The 18,979-nt window shown below is 39.6% G+C and overlaps 1 protein-coding gene across 2 annotated transcripts in view; it reads left to right on the top strand.

The window, feature by feature from the left end:
- Nucleotides 1-1,884: 1,884 nt before the first annotated feature.
- Nucleotides 1,885-18,979, top strand: part of dtnbp1b (dystrobrevin binding protein 1b) — a 48,707-nt gene continuing 31,612 nt past the window's right edge. Inside the window, exon 1 of one of the 2 annotated variants that reach the window (XM_035993289.1) lies at nucleotides 1,885-2,292. In XM_035993289.1, the coding sequence (XP_035849182.1) occupies nucleotides 2,247-2,292 (46 nt within the window). In that variant the 5' untranslated portion in view covers nucleotides 1,885-2,246. The remainder of the gene's footprint in view (nucleotides 2,293-18,979) is intronic. The other variant, XM_031296245.2, reaches the window with a different exon arrangement.

The following is an 18,979-nucleotide window of genomic DNA, read 5'->3' as shown; positions in this document are numbered from 1 at the left end:
TGTCAGACAGCTTAAAATGATTCCTATAATGTAAGCTAATTCACCTCTGCTGTCTAGTCTAAAATGTCTTAAATGAATTCTTCTCTGTGATTGCAGTTATGCATTTGGATGTCTCACCTTGTACTGTTTTGATGTGAGAAATACATGTTTGATGAATCTTTTTGTTAGAAAAAATGCTTTGAGGTCCCATCCCATGGCCGATGAATCATAGATTTTTCACCCACTTCCTCATAGAATGATCATGGTTAATGTACTGGTTAACATTTTCATGCTTGTTAGTTTATTATTATCATAAGTCAATGGTTAGGAGCGCTGGGGGATCAAGGACTTGGATGTAAAAGCAGAGTAAAAGGATGTGGAAAGTGTCATGGCCAGAAGTTGCTGGCTTTGTGAGCGACATGTAAGAAATCCTTGGTTAAAACCTTAAAATGTTTTTTTTAATCCAGTTCTCATGTTTCTATATCTTATACAACTACAGCTGCAAGTGCATTAGCGATCCGAGTAAAAAACAGTTTCATAACGCGTAATGTTTGTGGACTCCTGCTGTTTTAAACACTAACTAATGACTTCTTGAACAGCAGCTAAACAAAGTAGTTGCTAAGCAACATGTACTTGTGGAAGTATTATTTGATTAGTGCAGTTATTTCTGAATTAACTTCTCTAAAATGTTATTTCTGATGAACTGTTTAATTATTTTTCTCAGGTTCTTAATGTGAAGTGAGGGCTCCAATTATCTTTTATATAATTTGTCTTCTTTAACCGCATGATGTCATGTTGCAGGAGCCCATCCCAAAGTCCAGCTGGTGCACTTTTCACCAGCTCATTCTGTAGCGCAGTTATAATCACCCTTAGCTAAATAAGGAGCTTATGATGTTTTCGTTGAGTTCCCCGCAGTGTGACTTGTGCAGCTGTATCCAAATGCTATTGATTGTGGCTGCTAATGTTTGTATCTTACTTTCCCTGCACAAAGACCCCTCAGGCAATGAGGGCTATGATGTGTCATGAAGATGAAGGCTAGGGTTGACATTATGTGGATTTGGTGTGTGCGTGCTTTAGCTCGAGGGTTTAATTTCTCTTCAGAGTGACTCACTACCCTGTTTTGACTCTGAAGTCCTATGTTTTTAGATTGTAGACATGCATTATTCAGGCCTATTTGCAGTTGATATTTCTTCACTGCGCTGATACTAACATTTAAAAAATTGATACAGCAATGATGTGTCTTAAGTGGTTCCCATCAATTGCACTTAACATGCATTGGAAAAGAGGTGGCATCTCCAAGGAGGAAAGAGAGGGGAGGAGTTAGTGAAGGACATGAGAGGAGGAAATATAGCTAGGTGGAGCTGTGATGCTCTTCACAGCATAATGCTAATGAAGAGGATTATTATGTTCCCCCCTCAGGCAGTGGAGGCAGACAGAGTGGGTGTGGGCGCAAGTGTGTTTCACTTATGACTGTCATTTCAGTACAAGGCTGTTTGTGTGCATGATAAAAGCAGTAAAGAGACACCTAACCTTTGAAAAGTGATACTTTTTTGTTGATTTGACATCTTTACTACTTTATTAGGTACTCATCCCTATTTATGAAAATAGCTTGCTCCTCCAGCCTTCAGAGTCATATAAACAAAGTAGGTGTAAAAAATTATGCAGACTGGGTTAAGAGCCATTAGTGTGTGTTCAAAGGTCAGCGGCGAATGTGTTCATGGGTTATAGAAACATATGCATCCACACACACAAACTCATAATTATTTGTGCTCCTTATTTCCGTTCCTCCCTACGCACACACCCTTTCTGCAACCCCCTCTATTCATCCTCTCTTCTCTCCTCCAATCCCCCTCCTCCCTCGCTCAGCAGCAGCCAGTGGAATGTTCCACTCATCTTTGCTTCTCTCTCTCTTTCTCTCTCTACTGTCAGCCTCAGCAGTCTCCACACCACAGCTAGACACTGGTGCAGCGTCGCTCCATACATACATACATGCATGTGTGTGTATGTGTGTGTGTGTGTGTGTGTGTGTGAACGGTCACTATTTAAGTGTGTGTATGTGTGCGAGCTGATCTGGAAGAGAATGTGTGTGAGCCTTTCTGGAGCATCTTTTGTATGGAGGAGCATGTGTGTAGAGTGAGAGACAGCGTGAGGATGCGTGGTGGGCAGGCGTTGTGATCGGTGGAGTTTTCAGTGTACTATCATCGTGCTGTCTGCCTCCCCCTCCCTCCCATTTGTTTATCGTTCTGGGCAAAAAGCATCCTGCTGGGATGTCCACCTCGCCTGGTGCAACAGACGGGAGCCAAAGGAACTCTTGTGAGTGACTTTTTTTCTTTTGTAATTGGAAGTGGTGACCTGTGTGTGTGTGTGTGTGTGTGTGTGTGTGTGTGTGTGTGTGTGTGTGTGACAGCAGAAAGGTAGTGAGTGGGAGTGAAGATGCCAAGAGTTTAATTGTCTAACAGTTCGTATAAGGGAAGATGATATCTACAGTAGTGAAAGTAAAGGTGGATAATGCACGCTTGTGTGTGCATACTTGTACATGTTTACATGTTGGAAAGAGAGCTCGGGGAGGTGTGTAATGTGGGAGTGTGTGGGAGCATGTCTGAGTGTGTTGTTACAGTGTGAGGCCAGCTGTATCTTTTCAGTAAGTGACTGCTGATGTTATTAACTACTGTCAAACTGATGTGTATTTATTTTTTCCCCCTGGAAATAGTCTGTTTGGTTTAACCGTTAACAAAAACAGTGTGTTTCTGTTAAGCCAAAGTAATAATTGAATAAGAGTGAAAATAATGAAATACTGTAGTGTGTAGTGTGTTTGTGTGTGTGTGTGTGTGTGTGTGTGTGTGTGTGTGTGTGTGTGTGTGTGTGTGTTCAGTGGGCGAAAACACACACACACACACACACACACACACACACACACACACAGCATTGCTGTACTGTAAGTGGGTGATTGATAAAATTATGTGACTCATTTTGACTCATCTGAGACCCTCAGAGGGAACACACACACTCACACACACACACACACACACACACACACACACACACACACACACACACACACACACACATTGACTGCCTTGACTGATGTGCAGATCACATCTGGAAGAATGGGCCTCCTTTTATTGCTTTCATTATTATTGCCCCCGCCCCCCAGTCTTCTCGCTTTCACTCCCTTTCTCCCACTGTTATTTTCAGAATGTTATTTACTGTCCAACCTTGCATTTGACTCTCCTGGAAACCTTTTGTGTGTCTGGGTGATGAGTGAATGATCACACACTGGTGTACCCACCCACAGTAGATACCCACTGTGTGTGTTTATGACTGTGGCTTTTTGAAAATAATGACATCAATGTGTGTTTAATTATTTGGCTGAGTAATATGCTATTTTATTGTTGTATAACCCCTGTTTCCGTTTCATTCTTACATGTTTAGCTCTACTTCTTGGCTGCTTTGCTTAGCACTTGACCAGTTTTTATTCCTTGTCAAGACACATCCATCACATTACCTTCTTATGGAGCAGTGCCTTCAAATGGAAATATTGAGTGGCTGCAGGCTATGCTTACTGGTTAATCATAATGTTACATAACCAAATGTAGCATCTGAGCAAACAAGTCAATAGTCTCAGCTAAACAGCAGCTTTTAAGAAAAGGAAAATGGAGATCACAGTAATTGAAGACTTAATCAAGCAGAAGAGCATTTATTATTATTGGTCATATTTTCATCATCAAATAAAAGGTTTACACTGCTCATTTTGCTGATTAAAATAGCAACAAACGAGATATTGTTATTACATAATGCTACACTGATTGATACACATATAGAGCATAGTTATGGAGTATCTATGGACTTGTGTTTAAAGCCCTTTATTTGTAAGGCAGTAATATGTTTAGATAAAACAATCAGTAGCATTTTTTAATCTCTGTTCCAGCAGCTTGGCTCATTGTGGTATTATCACAGTGTAATGCTGGTGCAGAACTCTCTCTCCCTGTTAGTTTGTGTCCTCTGTAAAGGAGCAACAGCAGGCACCTGCCACTGATGTTCTGTGTCATCACTTCTGCCAAATGATGGCTTGCTTCACCTCTCCACTTCTCTCTGCTCTTGTCCTTGTCTTCTCCCACCTCCCCTGCTCCTTTCTGTCCCCACCTTTCTCCCCTTTTGCGCCTGGTTGCTCTACACATCTGCTCTCTTCTCGGCTGGTGTCTCATCTGTTCCTTAATCTCCTTTCTTTTGTATCCCACAGCACTCCTACTCCCCTTCTCTTCTCTGCTCTCCTCCTGCCTGGTTTATCTGGGTTCACATGAAACTTTAATTGCATGTAAATCAAAGCGCTGCAGATGTGATTAGTCTTTTGTGCTGCTTTAATGAGTGGGGTCTGGACCATTGAAATATGGCACAGTAGCTGACTCCTGCACTGTCTCTGATGGCTAAGGCACGGGCAAACTCAACTTTTAATGCTGCCTCTCAGAGATAAAGCAAAAGCAAATATTGCTGAGAGGATCTTGGAAACATTTGAATGTGCTTATACTTTAAGGTTCATTTGTCTTCCAGTTCTACTCCTTTCATAAACATCTGTATGAATATTTAGCTCTATTCATAAAACAGTATTTAATGGGTTTAAAAGTGCTTATTACAACAATATTAACATATTGGGTTTGGCTGATATTTTAAAATGGTAATTAGCATGCAGTCTACTCTTCTGAAAAGAAACTGGCAACTAATGGATTAATAGAAAAGGTAGCACTTTTCTGAGGGACTATCCACACGGAAACACTTTATGGCGCAAACGCACACGTTTTGCATCATTTTGGCCGATTGGCCAAACGAATCCTGTAAACGCACTGCCTGAAGACGCACTTTTTTGAAACCTGGTCCCAGGGTGAAAACGCCGCCCTTGCATCTTCGTTTGGACGGCAAAGCCGCATACTTGCGTATCGATGATGTCATCGCCACACCCCTCGACCTCTAGCCTTCGACCTCTTATCACGCGGCGACATCTCATAACAACAACAACAACAATGGCGGACTACATGCTTGTGTAGTTTCTGGTTTCCTTGCACTAGCCAGTTTTGTCGTCTTCTTCTTGTGTTTGGTTTCTTCTTCTACTGTCTGTTTGTATACAGCGCACAAGCTTTATGCGCATGTTCTGCCTCTTTTTCTCCGTTTAAGATGAATTTCTGTAGCAGAAACAGCGCCACCTATTGGCCTGGAATATGAAGTAATGTGTTGAGTCATTTACAAATGGATCCGTTTGGACGCATATATTCTTGAAACAATGCCAGGGAAGACGGGGGAAAAAAGATTGTTTTGGTATGTGTGGACGTGGCCTGAGATGTGACATTTAGCAGGTGGCAGCACAGAGGGTGCAAGTCTTTTTGTTAAACCAAATATTTGCTTGTCCTGAACAGTTTAAAGACTTATTACTATAAGTGACACAGTTGTTGCCAAGTGACATTGTTTGAATCCCATGTTGACTTTTTATCCAGTGTCTCCTGTGACTGAGAGACTGTATGTGTGCATGTGTGTATGCATACTTGTATGCTTTCATCTGGGCATTCATACATTTCTCCATGCACACATAACCAAAATGCAGTTAGCTTGCTAATTAGCATAATAAAGCATCACTCACGCAGCATGTAAACACAGATGTGTACACAGGCAGACGTGTCTTAATTTGTCTGTTCATTTTCAAGCAGGTCTTGCTCCCTGTGAAGCCACTGAAGGAGGTTAAGGCTGGGATTTATGACATTAATGGTCTTTAAAGATGGATTTGTTCAAGAGATGAAAGAATCTGTGCTGTCAAAGGATAAAGTAAAGGACAGAGCACATTGTGATGTTCATAAGATGTAATAATCACATTTTAACTTTTTTTATATTTCTTTTTGTTGCAATTTGCGAGTGACATGAAATTGTAACTCGTTCAATCTTTGTACAGCATGCTCCTACTAATGCATAACGGATGCATGTGTGTAGTTGCATAAACACACACACAAGTACATAAGCCATAACTGCACTGTTCTTTCATGTAGTGACATGGATTACCATTGTGATAATGTTATTAATAGTCCATCTTTCCATCCATCCATTTCCTTTTATCCACTTATTCTTAAGGATTGCAAGAATATCTGCCATGGATCAAGAATTTACAGTGTTTGAATGGATGACACATTTTCTCTAATTTTACTTCTCCTACCTTGTTTTTTTTCCTTTCCTGTCCTCCCCGCACTCTCTCTAACTTGTTCACACCTCTTTTCTTTCCACTCTGTGTTGCAAGCAGTGTCTACCTGGCTATACAGGTGTTGTTTGCAAACCCTGAGTACGTTGTCTCCCCTCTCAACACTCAACAATATTGTTTACTCAACTGTACTACCGCCATTAATCTTTACACTAAGATCATCCTTGCTCCGTTAGACTAGGAGGAACAGCCTCACAGCATAGATGCTTTTGGGATGCAGCATGTTACAAAGAGTGCCACAAAAGGAGACAGAGAGTGGACACAATGGGAGGAAGATGAGTGATAAAAGACTGAAAGAGGGGGAGAGACATAGGAGGGGGGAGAGAGAGGAGGCGTTTGGGTGGAAGAAAGAGAAGGAAGTAAAAGAGGGCACAAAGATGAGATGAAAAATGAACATTAATAGAGGACGACCGAGTGAAGAAAAGACAGCAGAGGAAGAAGAGAGCAGTGCAGCAGAGGAGGGTTAAAATAGAGAATAGCAATAACAGGTGGAGGAGGAAGGAGAGTGACTCGAGACTAATAGAAAGAGAATATTGGTAAAGAGGAGGAATTAAAAAGACTGAGCCAAACCAAATAACACATTACAGACAATGAAAAAGAATAACCAAAAGACGGAGGAGAGTAAGATGGGCCTCACAGATATCACACACTGCAGGTATGGAGAATCTCTAGCCTCTACTATCTGGAGGACACAACTTTTCATTCATTTAAAAGAATGTGGAACAGTGGAAACTGAGAAAAACTAGGCCTTGTCACGTATAATAAGTACTGTAATTATTTTAGCTGTAACATATTGTTTAAGGTTTTTGCTCCAAGCGCTCAGTCAGGTTTAAGTGTAAATAATTGAATATGACCTTTCGCTAAACCCCTCTGAACAGCTTGTCATCCAATCATAGCTTAGAAACCATACAGGCATAGCAGGCCCGTCAAAAGTGAAAGTGTACTGTTTGAAAAGTATAAACAGCACTAGTGAGATTGCTGATTTTTTAACTGTTCGCTTTAGCCTCATTATTTTAGCAAGATACCATGTATGTAGCCATACATATTTATGACACCTTTTTCAGGGTTTTCTTTAAATGTAAGTCAACAAATAAAGGTTAATGGGAGATGGTTTTCAACCAACTTAACTTAATTAACTAACTAGCTACAGTTGATAAAATCTGCCACCAGTTGTCATTTCAGCTGGTGAAATTGATGGTTGCTGGCTAATGAGAAGCTAGCTTTTGTCTAGCAATCGTCTTATATCAAGGATCCATTATTTGAAAAGTTGTTAAGAATTGAGTGGTAAATCTGCCACCCACTGTCATTGTAAATTGCATATGTGCTGTGCGAGAACTGGCACTAGCAACAGTAACTGTCTATTGTCTGATTATCATAATCAGAATAAAGTCATAGCCAGGGTCCACACAACTTGGAACACCAGGATTTCTCGTCAGTCATTAGAAATATTGATACATCCAAACACCTTAGTGAGATTTATGTTGATTTCAAAGATCACTTTCATCCAGCTGTACATCAATTAATATCACAATTATGGGAAAGACCCTTTTATATAAGGATCACAGCTACAAATAAGCTCCCACTGCTCGTCATGCTAAGAAATTATGCTCTGAGCTGTGTGGTACAAAAGAACAATCAATACTTAGGCAGATCCACAAGGAGCATAATGATTGTAATTAAAGGGACATTAGTGACTGGTATATCATTTTACACATGGAGTTATGGCAGTTGTTTTGTTTTAAGGGTGTTAAAGTAATAGTGAGAGGGATGAATCTAAATTTAAATTTGTCAGATGATTTTAAACACCCCCTCGAATGTGCCTGGGGATTATGAAAAACTGAAAGACCAAGATGACAGACATTCTTAAATTATACTGCAATCAAAGAGATACAAAAATACACTCACGAATGCATACAAGCACACGCACAGATAAACATAACCACCGTGCATTCTCAGGCATCTATCTATCGAAACGCTAAATCTATATTCTAGTTGAAAAATAAGCGGATATAATCTGTGTTTTTGTCTCAAATCCTGGTCACAGATGGTTTAGAAATTGTGTTTTCCATCCCTGTGTGATGTACCTCAGCAGGTGGGTTATCTCTTTTTTTTCTCTCCTCTCCTCCCACTCCTCTGGGAAATGGAGAAAAAAGTAATAGTGTGGTCAGACAGCCAGAGAGATGCTCTAATTGGGTCCATGGTTGAACAGACAGTATTTACGGACTCAGACAGAGAGGGAGTCTGTTATACAATTTATACTGTAGGGTCTGGTGAGTTTAATGTTTTCACATGTATGCTCTTCTTTGCATTTGTGTTTCTGTCACCTTATTTAAGTCTTTATCAGTCTGTCGGCATTTCTGCTGTGTGCACTGTAAAGTGTGTTTTTTCTGGGTTCATCTACATGCTGAGGCCATCAGTATTTCTGTGCTTTCTGCTCAGGCTCCTTTACCCTTCTTTCCAAGGCTTTCTTCTGCCTGCACTATCCCTCTGTCCTCCAACCCCTGCCTGTTGCCTTATGTAATGGCCAGAGACAGATAAACCCTTCAAGGACTGGGGTCATAGAACACATCTTTTCCCTCCTCTCTCTCCCTCCCTATTTATGTCTTTGTGACTCTGTATCTTACTCTTCTTAAGAAAAAAAGAGTGTTAGACCATGTGCACATCTGTGTGAGGTAGTGAATATGTGTCTGCATGCTATGTATGTACATGAGGATATCGGTTACCGGATATTCACAGATTTGTAAGGTGTTCTGAGACCATGGTCCATGGTGATAATTCACTATAAATAACAATAAATTGAATTGTGTGTGTGTGCGTGTGTGCATGTGCAACAAAACAAAAGGAGACAAGACAGTTTTGCTGTGGGGGAGGGAAGGCTTTCCCACTGTGTGCCAGGTGACTGTGTGCATGTGGCCCAACTAGAAGTCTGATACAACAAAAACAACAGATGGATTTACAATACAGCATCATCACTGGGCCACTAATCAAGTGCTCCATCCCAATGTGTGATGCTTTTGCTGAAACCTACTCACCTTGAGGAAAGGAAAGACTTTCTACACTAGCTCACATTGACTGTGAAATATTTATAACATTGTATAAAGAATGCCTCTACAATATGTAAAGGATGCTATGATAAATATTAAAGTTTTACAATAGCCTTCGTTCATACTGTATCTTTAAATAATGCATATTTCCTACTGAACTCACATCATTAACAATATCTTACTGTGAATCAATAATATGTAATTCTTCATAAGAAATTGATTTACTTGGATCATTTCTTTCTTGAATGCTGGCTCCAAGGTTTTAACTGTGCAAAATGCTGTGCAGTGAAAACCTGTGAAAAATTGCTTTTAATTTAAAGGTGAGAATGTATGTGAGTCGGAGCCACAAGGGCATAGGTATAAATATTTGGACAGCAGCATTGTACCTCATAATGCAGTAGTTGTACTCTCCCCAGGACATACAGTACTAAGTATGCCCGATGGCATTAGAGAAAGAAGGCGAAATAGTGAAATAATAAGATGATATTAAAGAAAGGAGTACAGTATAGAGTAACACATGCCCAGGGGGGTTCTCTGTGTGCGTGCGGTAGCTTGTGTGTGCATGCATGTGCAATCCTGTGTGATGTTGCTTCATCTCTTTGTGCAAATTGTCTTTGTAACATTCTCACCCCTGGCCTAGATCATGGCTTTTAAACAATTCATGCTTGGGCTAACAAGAGGGCACACTTTGAATGAGATGAGATGAGAGAGGAAAGCAATAAAAGAGGGATGAGGAGAATATTTGAGAAATGCGCAGTGACAGAAAATAGAAGCAGAGCTTGGCAAAACAAAGACATGTCAATGATAGCTTTTGCTATCTCTGTCAGGGTCTAAGAAAAACACCCTTAAAATATTTAGTGGAAGACTTCAGCAGCAGATGAGAAGAACAAGCTCTCTGCCCGATAGTTCACCCAGAGAGCTGAAAGTGTTGAGCTTACAGAGTCGTCTTGACAATACGACTCCTCCTTAGTTTAACATCAATAGCATGACACCTTAAAACTCAATAACTGGAAAAGTACAGTATAACTTTTTCAAGAATAACAGTCAAGCAAGAAATGTCTGTGTAGGAACACATAGCCCTTTCTTTTTTGCTTATGGGCCTGCTTACACTGTTTGCGGTGACATCGAAATGTCATTAGAATAGAAATTGCAGTGAAGTGAACAGAAGCTGTGCATCTAAGTGTTCTACTGTACAACTAGTGCACTTAACCATGACAACCTCAGTTTTGAGAGCAGCAAAACTCCACTACTTGATATCTTCATCTCACAAATCCTTCACAGCATCTTATAGTTTATTATGGCAACAGATTTTCTTTATGTTCTGGTGGAGGTTCTGTGGTAATTTCAGCCATATGAATAATGTCAGCCTCACTTTAAGTCAATCTGTTGAATTGATATATTGGAACTTTCAGGACCGTTCAGGACATTGGAGTACCATAAAGTTATTCTCATGTTCTTTGAACCATCTGGAAAAGATATAACAAAGAGGTTTGTTGTGAATAGTCCTTCCTTCCTAAGAATAGTGTAAAACCTTATTTACTTTATGTCTAAAACCCATGAAAGGATCAGCTGGTTCGCAAGACTCTGGGTGTTCAACTTTGATAATTACAGTATGTGCCCAATGTAGCCTCATCTTTTTTATTGTTAACTGTTGTGTTACACCTTCACTCAACCATTCATTAACAGCACTATTTGGTATCCTTTGTCTCCTAAATTAGACATTTTCACCCACAAGACTGCAACAGACTGGATGTGTTCAGCTGTTTTGCATAATTTTTGGTAAATCTATTATTATTATTACATATTATTATAGTCAATTTGAAAACTCTAAAAGGTGCATGAACTTGCATCCCACTGTGTAAAAAGGAGTAGTAGCTGTGCAGCATGACTACTTCAATGTTTCCTTCAACAGTAACATAAGGAGGAGCAAGAGGAGCTGTATGCATTAACTCACATATTTATACTAATAAAGTGGATTTATCAAGGCCATGGACTACAAAAGTCCATCTCTAGTTGGAGAAAAAATAGAATATGAGTTGTAACCATTTTGCTTCTGCCTCAATTACACACAGAATATTTCAGTCTCTCCCTCCCGGTTACTCGGTCACTGCAAGATGACAGTAGGCCGCCTCTTAGGGACATGAAGGAATCACATTTATAGATTCATACAGTAGTTCCATTATCTCACTTGGCTGCCTCTTAACCTACGTATACACACCCCACCCTCTGTAGCTCGAAGCTTCTCTATTGTTGCTGAGTGCAAGTAGGAAATAAGGTTGCTAAATAAAAACGAAGGTATGGCATGGGCTTAAGAAAAAGACAAAATTGGATGTTTCTTAAGCGAGAGCAGAGTAGACATGAAGAGTCAAATTCTACAATAAGATTAGACTGGGTAAACCCAGCCCGATCTGCCGGCGATTTGATTTAGCCCTGCAGCTCAGGCTGGAAACCTGTACATTTATCTATCCTGCTTCCGTTACAATTTTGGCTGACAATGATAATGATTCTTTGCTACGTCACCTGGTGGGCCAAAATGACTACAAATGATCTTATTAGATACAGCCATATCAGCAGGGCTTCATGGGTTTAACGTACGTAACCTTAGTTTAATATGGTATCTGTAGTTTTCTGACATGTTTTTCTTCTCTATCTACCTGCAAAAGTTTTAAAATATGGAAATTTGACACACACACTATAAGCTCAATACTGTAACTACAGATTGCAGCGTTAATTCTCACTAGTCCTCAAAAGGCATTTTAACTCATTCCAGCTGATCCCAGAAAAATACATTTGTTGCCAACCAACCTAATTGATTAAATGAACTTGAAATAACAAAACAACCGTGTTGTACATATGCCCCAGCACCTGCTTGAGATTTTTATTGCATATAAACTAATCTATCATTTATCAGCTTGCCTAAATGAACTGCAGACAGTACTTGTACAGTAGACCCCTTATGGCTCTTGCTCTAACATGAGTACTGGTGAAAAATTGATCAAAGGGAACATGTGTGTCTGCTATGCACGCTGTAATTACTGCACCCTGTGTAAAAACACATGTTCCTAGCTAAGATGATGGGATATTCATGCACAAGGAGACTCAACACTCTTCTTTGGTAATGTTTCATAGATGAACACAAATATTATTAAATTAAGTACCTACTATCAAGTTATATTAGCTGTGGACATTTGTTTTAAGATATTAAATATTTAACTTTGTCAAGGTTACTATATGAACTGGCACCACTTGAGTCTACAGCTCTCTCAGGAGATTTTTAAATTGTTATGCTTTCGTCATCTCACAATGTGCATGTTCTTCACTGGACTGTGTTTGTTGTGTTGTTTCAGTCACTTGAGCCTTCTAGAGGTTTTACCTGCCTCCTTGTTGTGAGGATTAGACTGGCCAGGTTTCCTTATTACTTACTTATCCTAGCACACAGTCATTACTGCGTTACCCATCGTAAACAAGACATCACCCTTATCGACGTGAGCAAAACTCCCTTCAAGGCAAGCAATTAACCTGTTAGAAAATGCCTCTCATCCTCACTTTTTCTTCTCCTTTTACCTCCTCTATTAACAGTTTACAGAGGTTTTGGTGATGTAAGCAATTTTAAACGTCACCTGGGAAGCAGGGTGATTTTTTTCAATCTGTTTCGAACTGTACAGCATGACATATCAATGCTATACGTGCATATAGGTAAAGCCTTTGTGAGGATAATAAACTGCATCCACCATAGTTCAGTTCCTCGTTTTTAGGTGCTTAGAGTCCATTGGCTGAACGCCCAAGGATTCTTTTTCTCCCATATTTATCTCTGAGCACAGAAAAAAGTATGCAAATTTGAATTTTTCATTATTCATTAAGACACACTTTAATCCCCGTTTGAAAGGACGGGTTTAGTAGCATTTGAATGGCAAATGAAGCAGGACTGGAACTGCAAAATTTTGATTAGCTCAAGAATTCAATTTCCACATATTAGGTAACATCATTTATCACCCATGCCTTACACATTAGTTACAGTGGTTTCTCAAAATAAAATGGTGTGGTATGTTCAGTATCCTTATAAGAATCGCCAAGTGCACTGTTAAGTGAACATGAAGAGGGTTCACGTAGGCAGGACATTTTGTTGGCAAGCAAGAAAGACGTTTTTGAGCAGATTGTGTTAGGTGGGCAGTTTGATAGGCTTGTGAAGAGCTGTGGGACCTCTGACAACATGTAGACCTCTCCTTTCCTCCTTGCTCTCCTTGATGGATGGACCCTCTATTTGACAATGTACTGTCAGGTGCTGTCAGATAAAACAAACTACTCTCTTTCTGTCTTTCTCCGTTACCAGCTATCAAGATATCGGCTCAAGGCACATTATGTTAAATCATTTGCATGTAATTTAGTCTAGTCTACAACAGTAAGTGTTTACTTAAATGTCATCATTCAGTATGTTTATATGCACACCAATATTCCACTATTATTCCGAATATGACAATATTCCAAATTTGATACAGGTCATGGAAACAGCATGGTTGGATATTCCAAATAAGGCCTTTTTCCGAATATAGAATTTTCCGATTAAGAGATGGGATATTCCGGTATTATTTGGGTTTTAGAGGCATTCTTTGGACATGTATACAGCGCATTCGGAATATGTGTCTCGTGTCTCAATCAGGGTTTTACCACAGGTTTATGGTCAGCTCTGTGTGTTGCTATGGTTGCTGTACACAAATCAACCAGCCAACAGTTTGCAAGGCTGCAGACCCAATAAAAGGAGAAACACAGCTACTTTTAAACATTATCAAAGACTAGATATCAACAAGTTTATATGCGCACACATCGCTACGCCGACTTTTTCAAGAAGCTGGTTGAAGGATTTAAAGAGGGAGGCTGTGTTCGCACGGTCCAACAAGTCCGTCACCGGTGAAAAACTTTGAAAAAATCAAATTTTGCACGGCTACATGTAAACGGGAATATTAGTGGAATATTCACTTTCATTAGCCATGTAAACTGCTTAGTCTGAATATCTTATTTTTTGTAATAAGGGCAAAAACACCAGAATATGTGCATGTAAACGTAGCCAGTGTATCCATTTTGTCAATAATTAAACATGTAACACATATTTAGTAGTCGTTTATGTTACTTTCAGCTAGATATAATGTATATTCTAGTTCTAATTTATTTGTTGACATTCTTTGACCATAAGAGTTTTGGTATGCGTATGCGTTGATATTTCACATTTCAGGAACACTTCAGAACTACTTCCTAAACTAAAAGTCGTCAACATCAGTCTCTGATGCAGTGAAGCAAATCCACAAAACTCTTACAGCTCCTTCTGCTTTAAGTTGTTTTGGTTGTACAAATCCATTAACTATTCACTCTGATAAGTGCAAAGTGGCTTTTTGTCAAGCATAATATATTCTTTCTTTCCTATCCTAAATTTCCTGCTTGGTGTTAATATACATTCATATAACCAGCTAATGCATGATCTGGATATATTCTATACCCTTAATGCCCTCTGCAACCTTTCTAACCATCTGGCCACAAACAGGCAGGCATGGCCACACATCCTAGAGCTAAGCACAGCTGCTTGCTGTGTGCATCTGCAGCAACAAGACAGTTTTATAGCTCATATTTTTTTTTCTTGCTTCACTGTTGTGTCAAATCAGATTAAATGTGGCAAAAATAATAACTGCACCTTGAAATCCAGGATGCAGTAATCATGTGTCATATTATTTTACTGTGGCTCTGTGTGGTAATGTGTGTTTGTTATATATATTTGCATTTGCAACATTTACACCAGTAAAACATTTTTTTAACAAAATAATTTAAATCTGTCAGGTATGTCACAGGAGGGATATTTGGTCAGATTACATTTTCTTTGACTAAAGTTGCTGTGGTCATTTAAGACTCATGTCATGACTTTTTCCTCACCTAAGCTGTATTTATTATTATCTACCCCATAAGGCCCAAACAGTTGATATTGCTGGTGCTTTGATTACTTTAGAGCTGAAATGCTCAGTTAGCTGCCTGGGTTTTATCAAATCTGGCTTTAAGCTCTTTGGATGATACAGACTGAGGCTGCATTTAAATCCCCCACAGTGCATTCACTGTAAAATTGCCAGAATCTCTGTGGTATTCAAGCTTCAGCAACATTAGAGCTGAGGAGAGTCCAGGGCAATATCGACAACCACAAATGTGTTATCACTGGGCTAATAAATGAGGGTCTGATATGGTGGTGAGTATGAGAAATTTACATTTTGGGGAATTATTTGAAGTTATTCACTAGTAGCATTAATTTAACTGATTTGTAGTATAAATGCTCAATCAGAGAACATAATAGAATCACACAAAGTTTTAAGTTGTATAACAACACATGAGGACATTTCCGAAGGACATTTTCCTTCACCCCTTTCACATTTAATTGGTACAGTCCTAATCCCACTGTACAACCTTATGTGGATGGTTGTGCTGCTAGCTGACACCTCTGATTTGCTGCTAGGCCTTGTCGTGACCCACGCACACGCGTGTGTGTGTGTGTGTGTGTGTGTGTGTGTGTGTGTGTCTGTCTGTTTCTGCACACATTTCAGTCTGTCTAAGCAATTTATGTCTTTCTCTCCTTTTGTTTTTTTGTGTGACTAATTGACAGACCGTAAAGCAGGTAAATAACAGTGGCAGCTTGTTGTTTTGGCACATTAGTGAAATGTGTTCATACTTGGAATTGGTCAAAAGGAATGAATCACATCACGCAGGGTGGTGTAATGGGCTATTACATTTTGTGTGGGGTCTCTGAAGCTGTATGGTATCTTTTAACATAATAAATCATGACAATGTTCTGTCCTCCAGTGGTGTTCAGGCTGTGTATGACTTAGCAGGAACAAACCCTACCATGAGGCTTTTACATGTTGATGAGATGTTGCCTGGTTAGCAAAACTGCTTAAATGGGTATTTTCAACCCACTAAAATTAGATGATGGCTACTGACAGAGAAAGAGAGAGAAACCTAGATGTATACGGGCATGAATCATGTGGACCAAGCAAATATTTAATAAGCTCCTGACGCATAAAGCATAAAGAGTGTTGGGGCCCTATTTTGCACCCGGCGCAGCACAAAGCCCGACGCAAGTGTCTTTGCTAGTTTAAGACTCACGCAGTTGTCAATTTCCCATCCAGCGCCCGCGTCGTTTAAATAGCAAATGCACCTGCGCTCATCTTTGCGCCCATGGGCGTGCTGGTCTTACAGGGATGTGTGTTCAGGTGAATTCTTGGCGTATTGCTATCTTGAGGCAGCGGGAAGTGATCGCGCCAGTGACCAACAAAAACCTGGTCCAAAGTCAATAGCGCAGCATTTCATTGTTATTTTAACAGCAAATTAGTCAAATGTGCCTAGGCTCGTGCACAGCGCGCGCACACTATGCTTGTTACACACACACAGGGGAGCGCAGCAGCACACAAACATGCAAAAGATTACAAATAAAAATATTACGGTGCAAATCCACCATCATAATAGCAATGCACCAAGGTACAAACGCACCTAGCTTTTAAAGGGAATGGGAGATGACACTCTAATTGGTTTATTGCATGTTACGCCCAAAACACACCTATGAATTAATGAAGATACTAAGTACAACCCTTTTGAACCATGCGCCGTCAAACCATTTTTTGCCGTCAAACTAGCAAAAGTGGATTTGGACACGCCCTAAACGCACCTGCGCCATGCGCTTCACGCCGTGCGCTCAGATCGTTAAAATAGGGACCTGTTTGAAGTGTAACTAAACATCACTACGCACTGTTTCTAACTCACGATTCCAGACAGATATGACTTAATAATATTTTATAACCTGTCACATAGATCAGAAGCAGTCACAATAAATCTGAAATCTACATGTCACTACTCACGCATTCTCAATATTTTTTATCATTTCCTTTCAACAAGCCCCTCATTAGATACCCGTCATTGACTGCCGTATCACTCATTTGATTACAAACCAGTGAAAGTTTCTGCATGTTTGCCAGCTGTGAATGTGTGGCACATAAAGTAACCTATTTGTATGCCACCACACTGCCACATTAGTAGGCAAAAATTCACTGTAAATGTTTGAAATGTCTGTCTGTCTGTTTTTTTATGTTTAATTGTTACTGAAGTTACACTGTTGAAAATTGGAACTGTATGACAATCTGTATGACAACCGGCCATTGTGGGAATGGCAAGGATTGCGGGTGGATTACGTGTCTAGAGCAAAGGCTTATACATTGTCCCACACTAGCGTCCTATAATATTGTATTTTGTCTGTTTTTATATTTGTTTTCAACTGCTCTTTAATGTTTTATGTAAAGCACTTTGAATTGCCATGTTGCTGAAATGTGCTTTACAAATAAAGCTGCCTTGCCTTGCCTTGCCTTGTCTGGAGACTTGTGTTTTCGTAAGGGGAAGGAGACAACTGGAAATCAGACCTCTGTAAAAAATAAAATTGACTAGATGTATTGTAAGTTGTAGTAGTAAGCTATTCTATGGATTTTAGTTCATGTTTTTGTGGTTATATTTTCATTTGCCATCACACCAACACCTCCAAGTTATGTTTATTGTGTACACTGACCAAAACTTGTGACAAAACAAATAAATAAACACAAACCACAAGGAAATCAATTGCCCTCTGTTGTAAGGTCATGGAAAACATGAAGAGAACAGAAAATGTGGGAAATGTTTTACACCCACACTGCATGTAGCATGCAGTGTAGCCTACTCGGCAACACAGCCCTCTGTTGTATCTTAAATTCCTTCAATACAACTGACAAACTATTTCAAAAGCAACAGTAATACATCAATGGTAAGAATAAATGTTAATGTGTCACAACAGCCACACATTCTAAATCACCCAGAGTGATAATACAGTGGCAGCCGTCTTTTCTTGGTCTTGAGGCACCTTCAGTTAACTCACACATGGTTTCAATCGGAATGTGAATTTTACGAGAAAGTTCACATAGGTTTCTTGTTTCTATGTAAATTAGAACAAAGTAAAGCCTGCAGCTAGGAAGGAACATTTTGAATAAAATGTTTTCAATATTGCAGAAAGTCACTGAAAATGTCACCGTATTGAACAAAGGGAAAAAGAATTGTAGTTGCGGTTTCGATCTTTAATCCCCAAGATTTTAAGAAAACCAACTTATACTACAAAAGTATAACAATAGCACTGAAATGCTGGAAGGCTGTCAGAGGCTTGAAATTAGATTTAAAACGTCTTTTATCTTTGTTGAGCTAAATATTCATTTAGACAGTTTTTTTTAAATAAATGGTATGAAAGGCCCAACACACTCATCCAGCTTCACAGGCGTCCGCGAGTGGTTGTGTGAGTGCTTGATCTCACAGCTGATGTTTTACAGCTTGCAAAGGCTGGACAGAAACCTAATGAAGCTGCCATTGCTGTTCTACAGGCAGAGTGACAACAGATGGGTGTTATCAACAGGAAAGAAGAGATAGACAGTGAAACCAGAGTGTGAGGATGATTGATTTGATGATTGTAGCTACCAGTGCACCACCACGCTTTGGACCATATGGGACTTGAATTGCGACCCACCGGTTCCCAACCCAACTCCTTACAGACTGAGCTACTACCACCCCGTATGTTTGAGTATCTATATGCACATTTACATCTGTAGCTAATAAAAGTCATTACAAATTAGTACTTGGCTATACAGATAAATGACGGATGGTTCATTACAGAGAGCAAATTAAGTCAAACTTC

Source organism: Sander lucioperca, chromosome 16 (assembly GCF_008315115.2).
Source record: "Sander lucioperca isolate FBNREF2018 chromosome 16, SLUC_FBN_1.2, whole genome shotgun sequence".
Lineage (NCBI taxonomy): Eukaryota > Metazoa > Chordata > Actinopteri > Perciformes > Percidae > Sander > Sander lucioperca.
The sequence above is the reverse complement of the archived record's forward strand: the minus strand, read 5'-3'. Positions and strand labels throughout refer to the sequence as shown.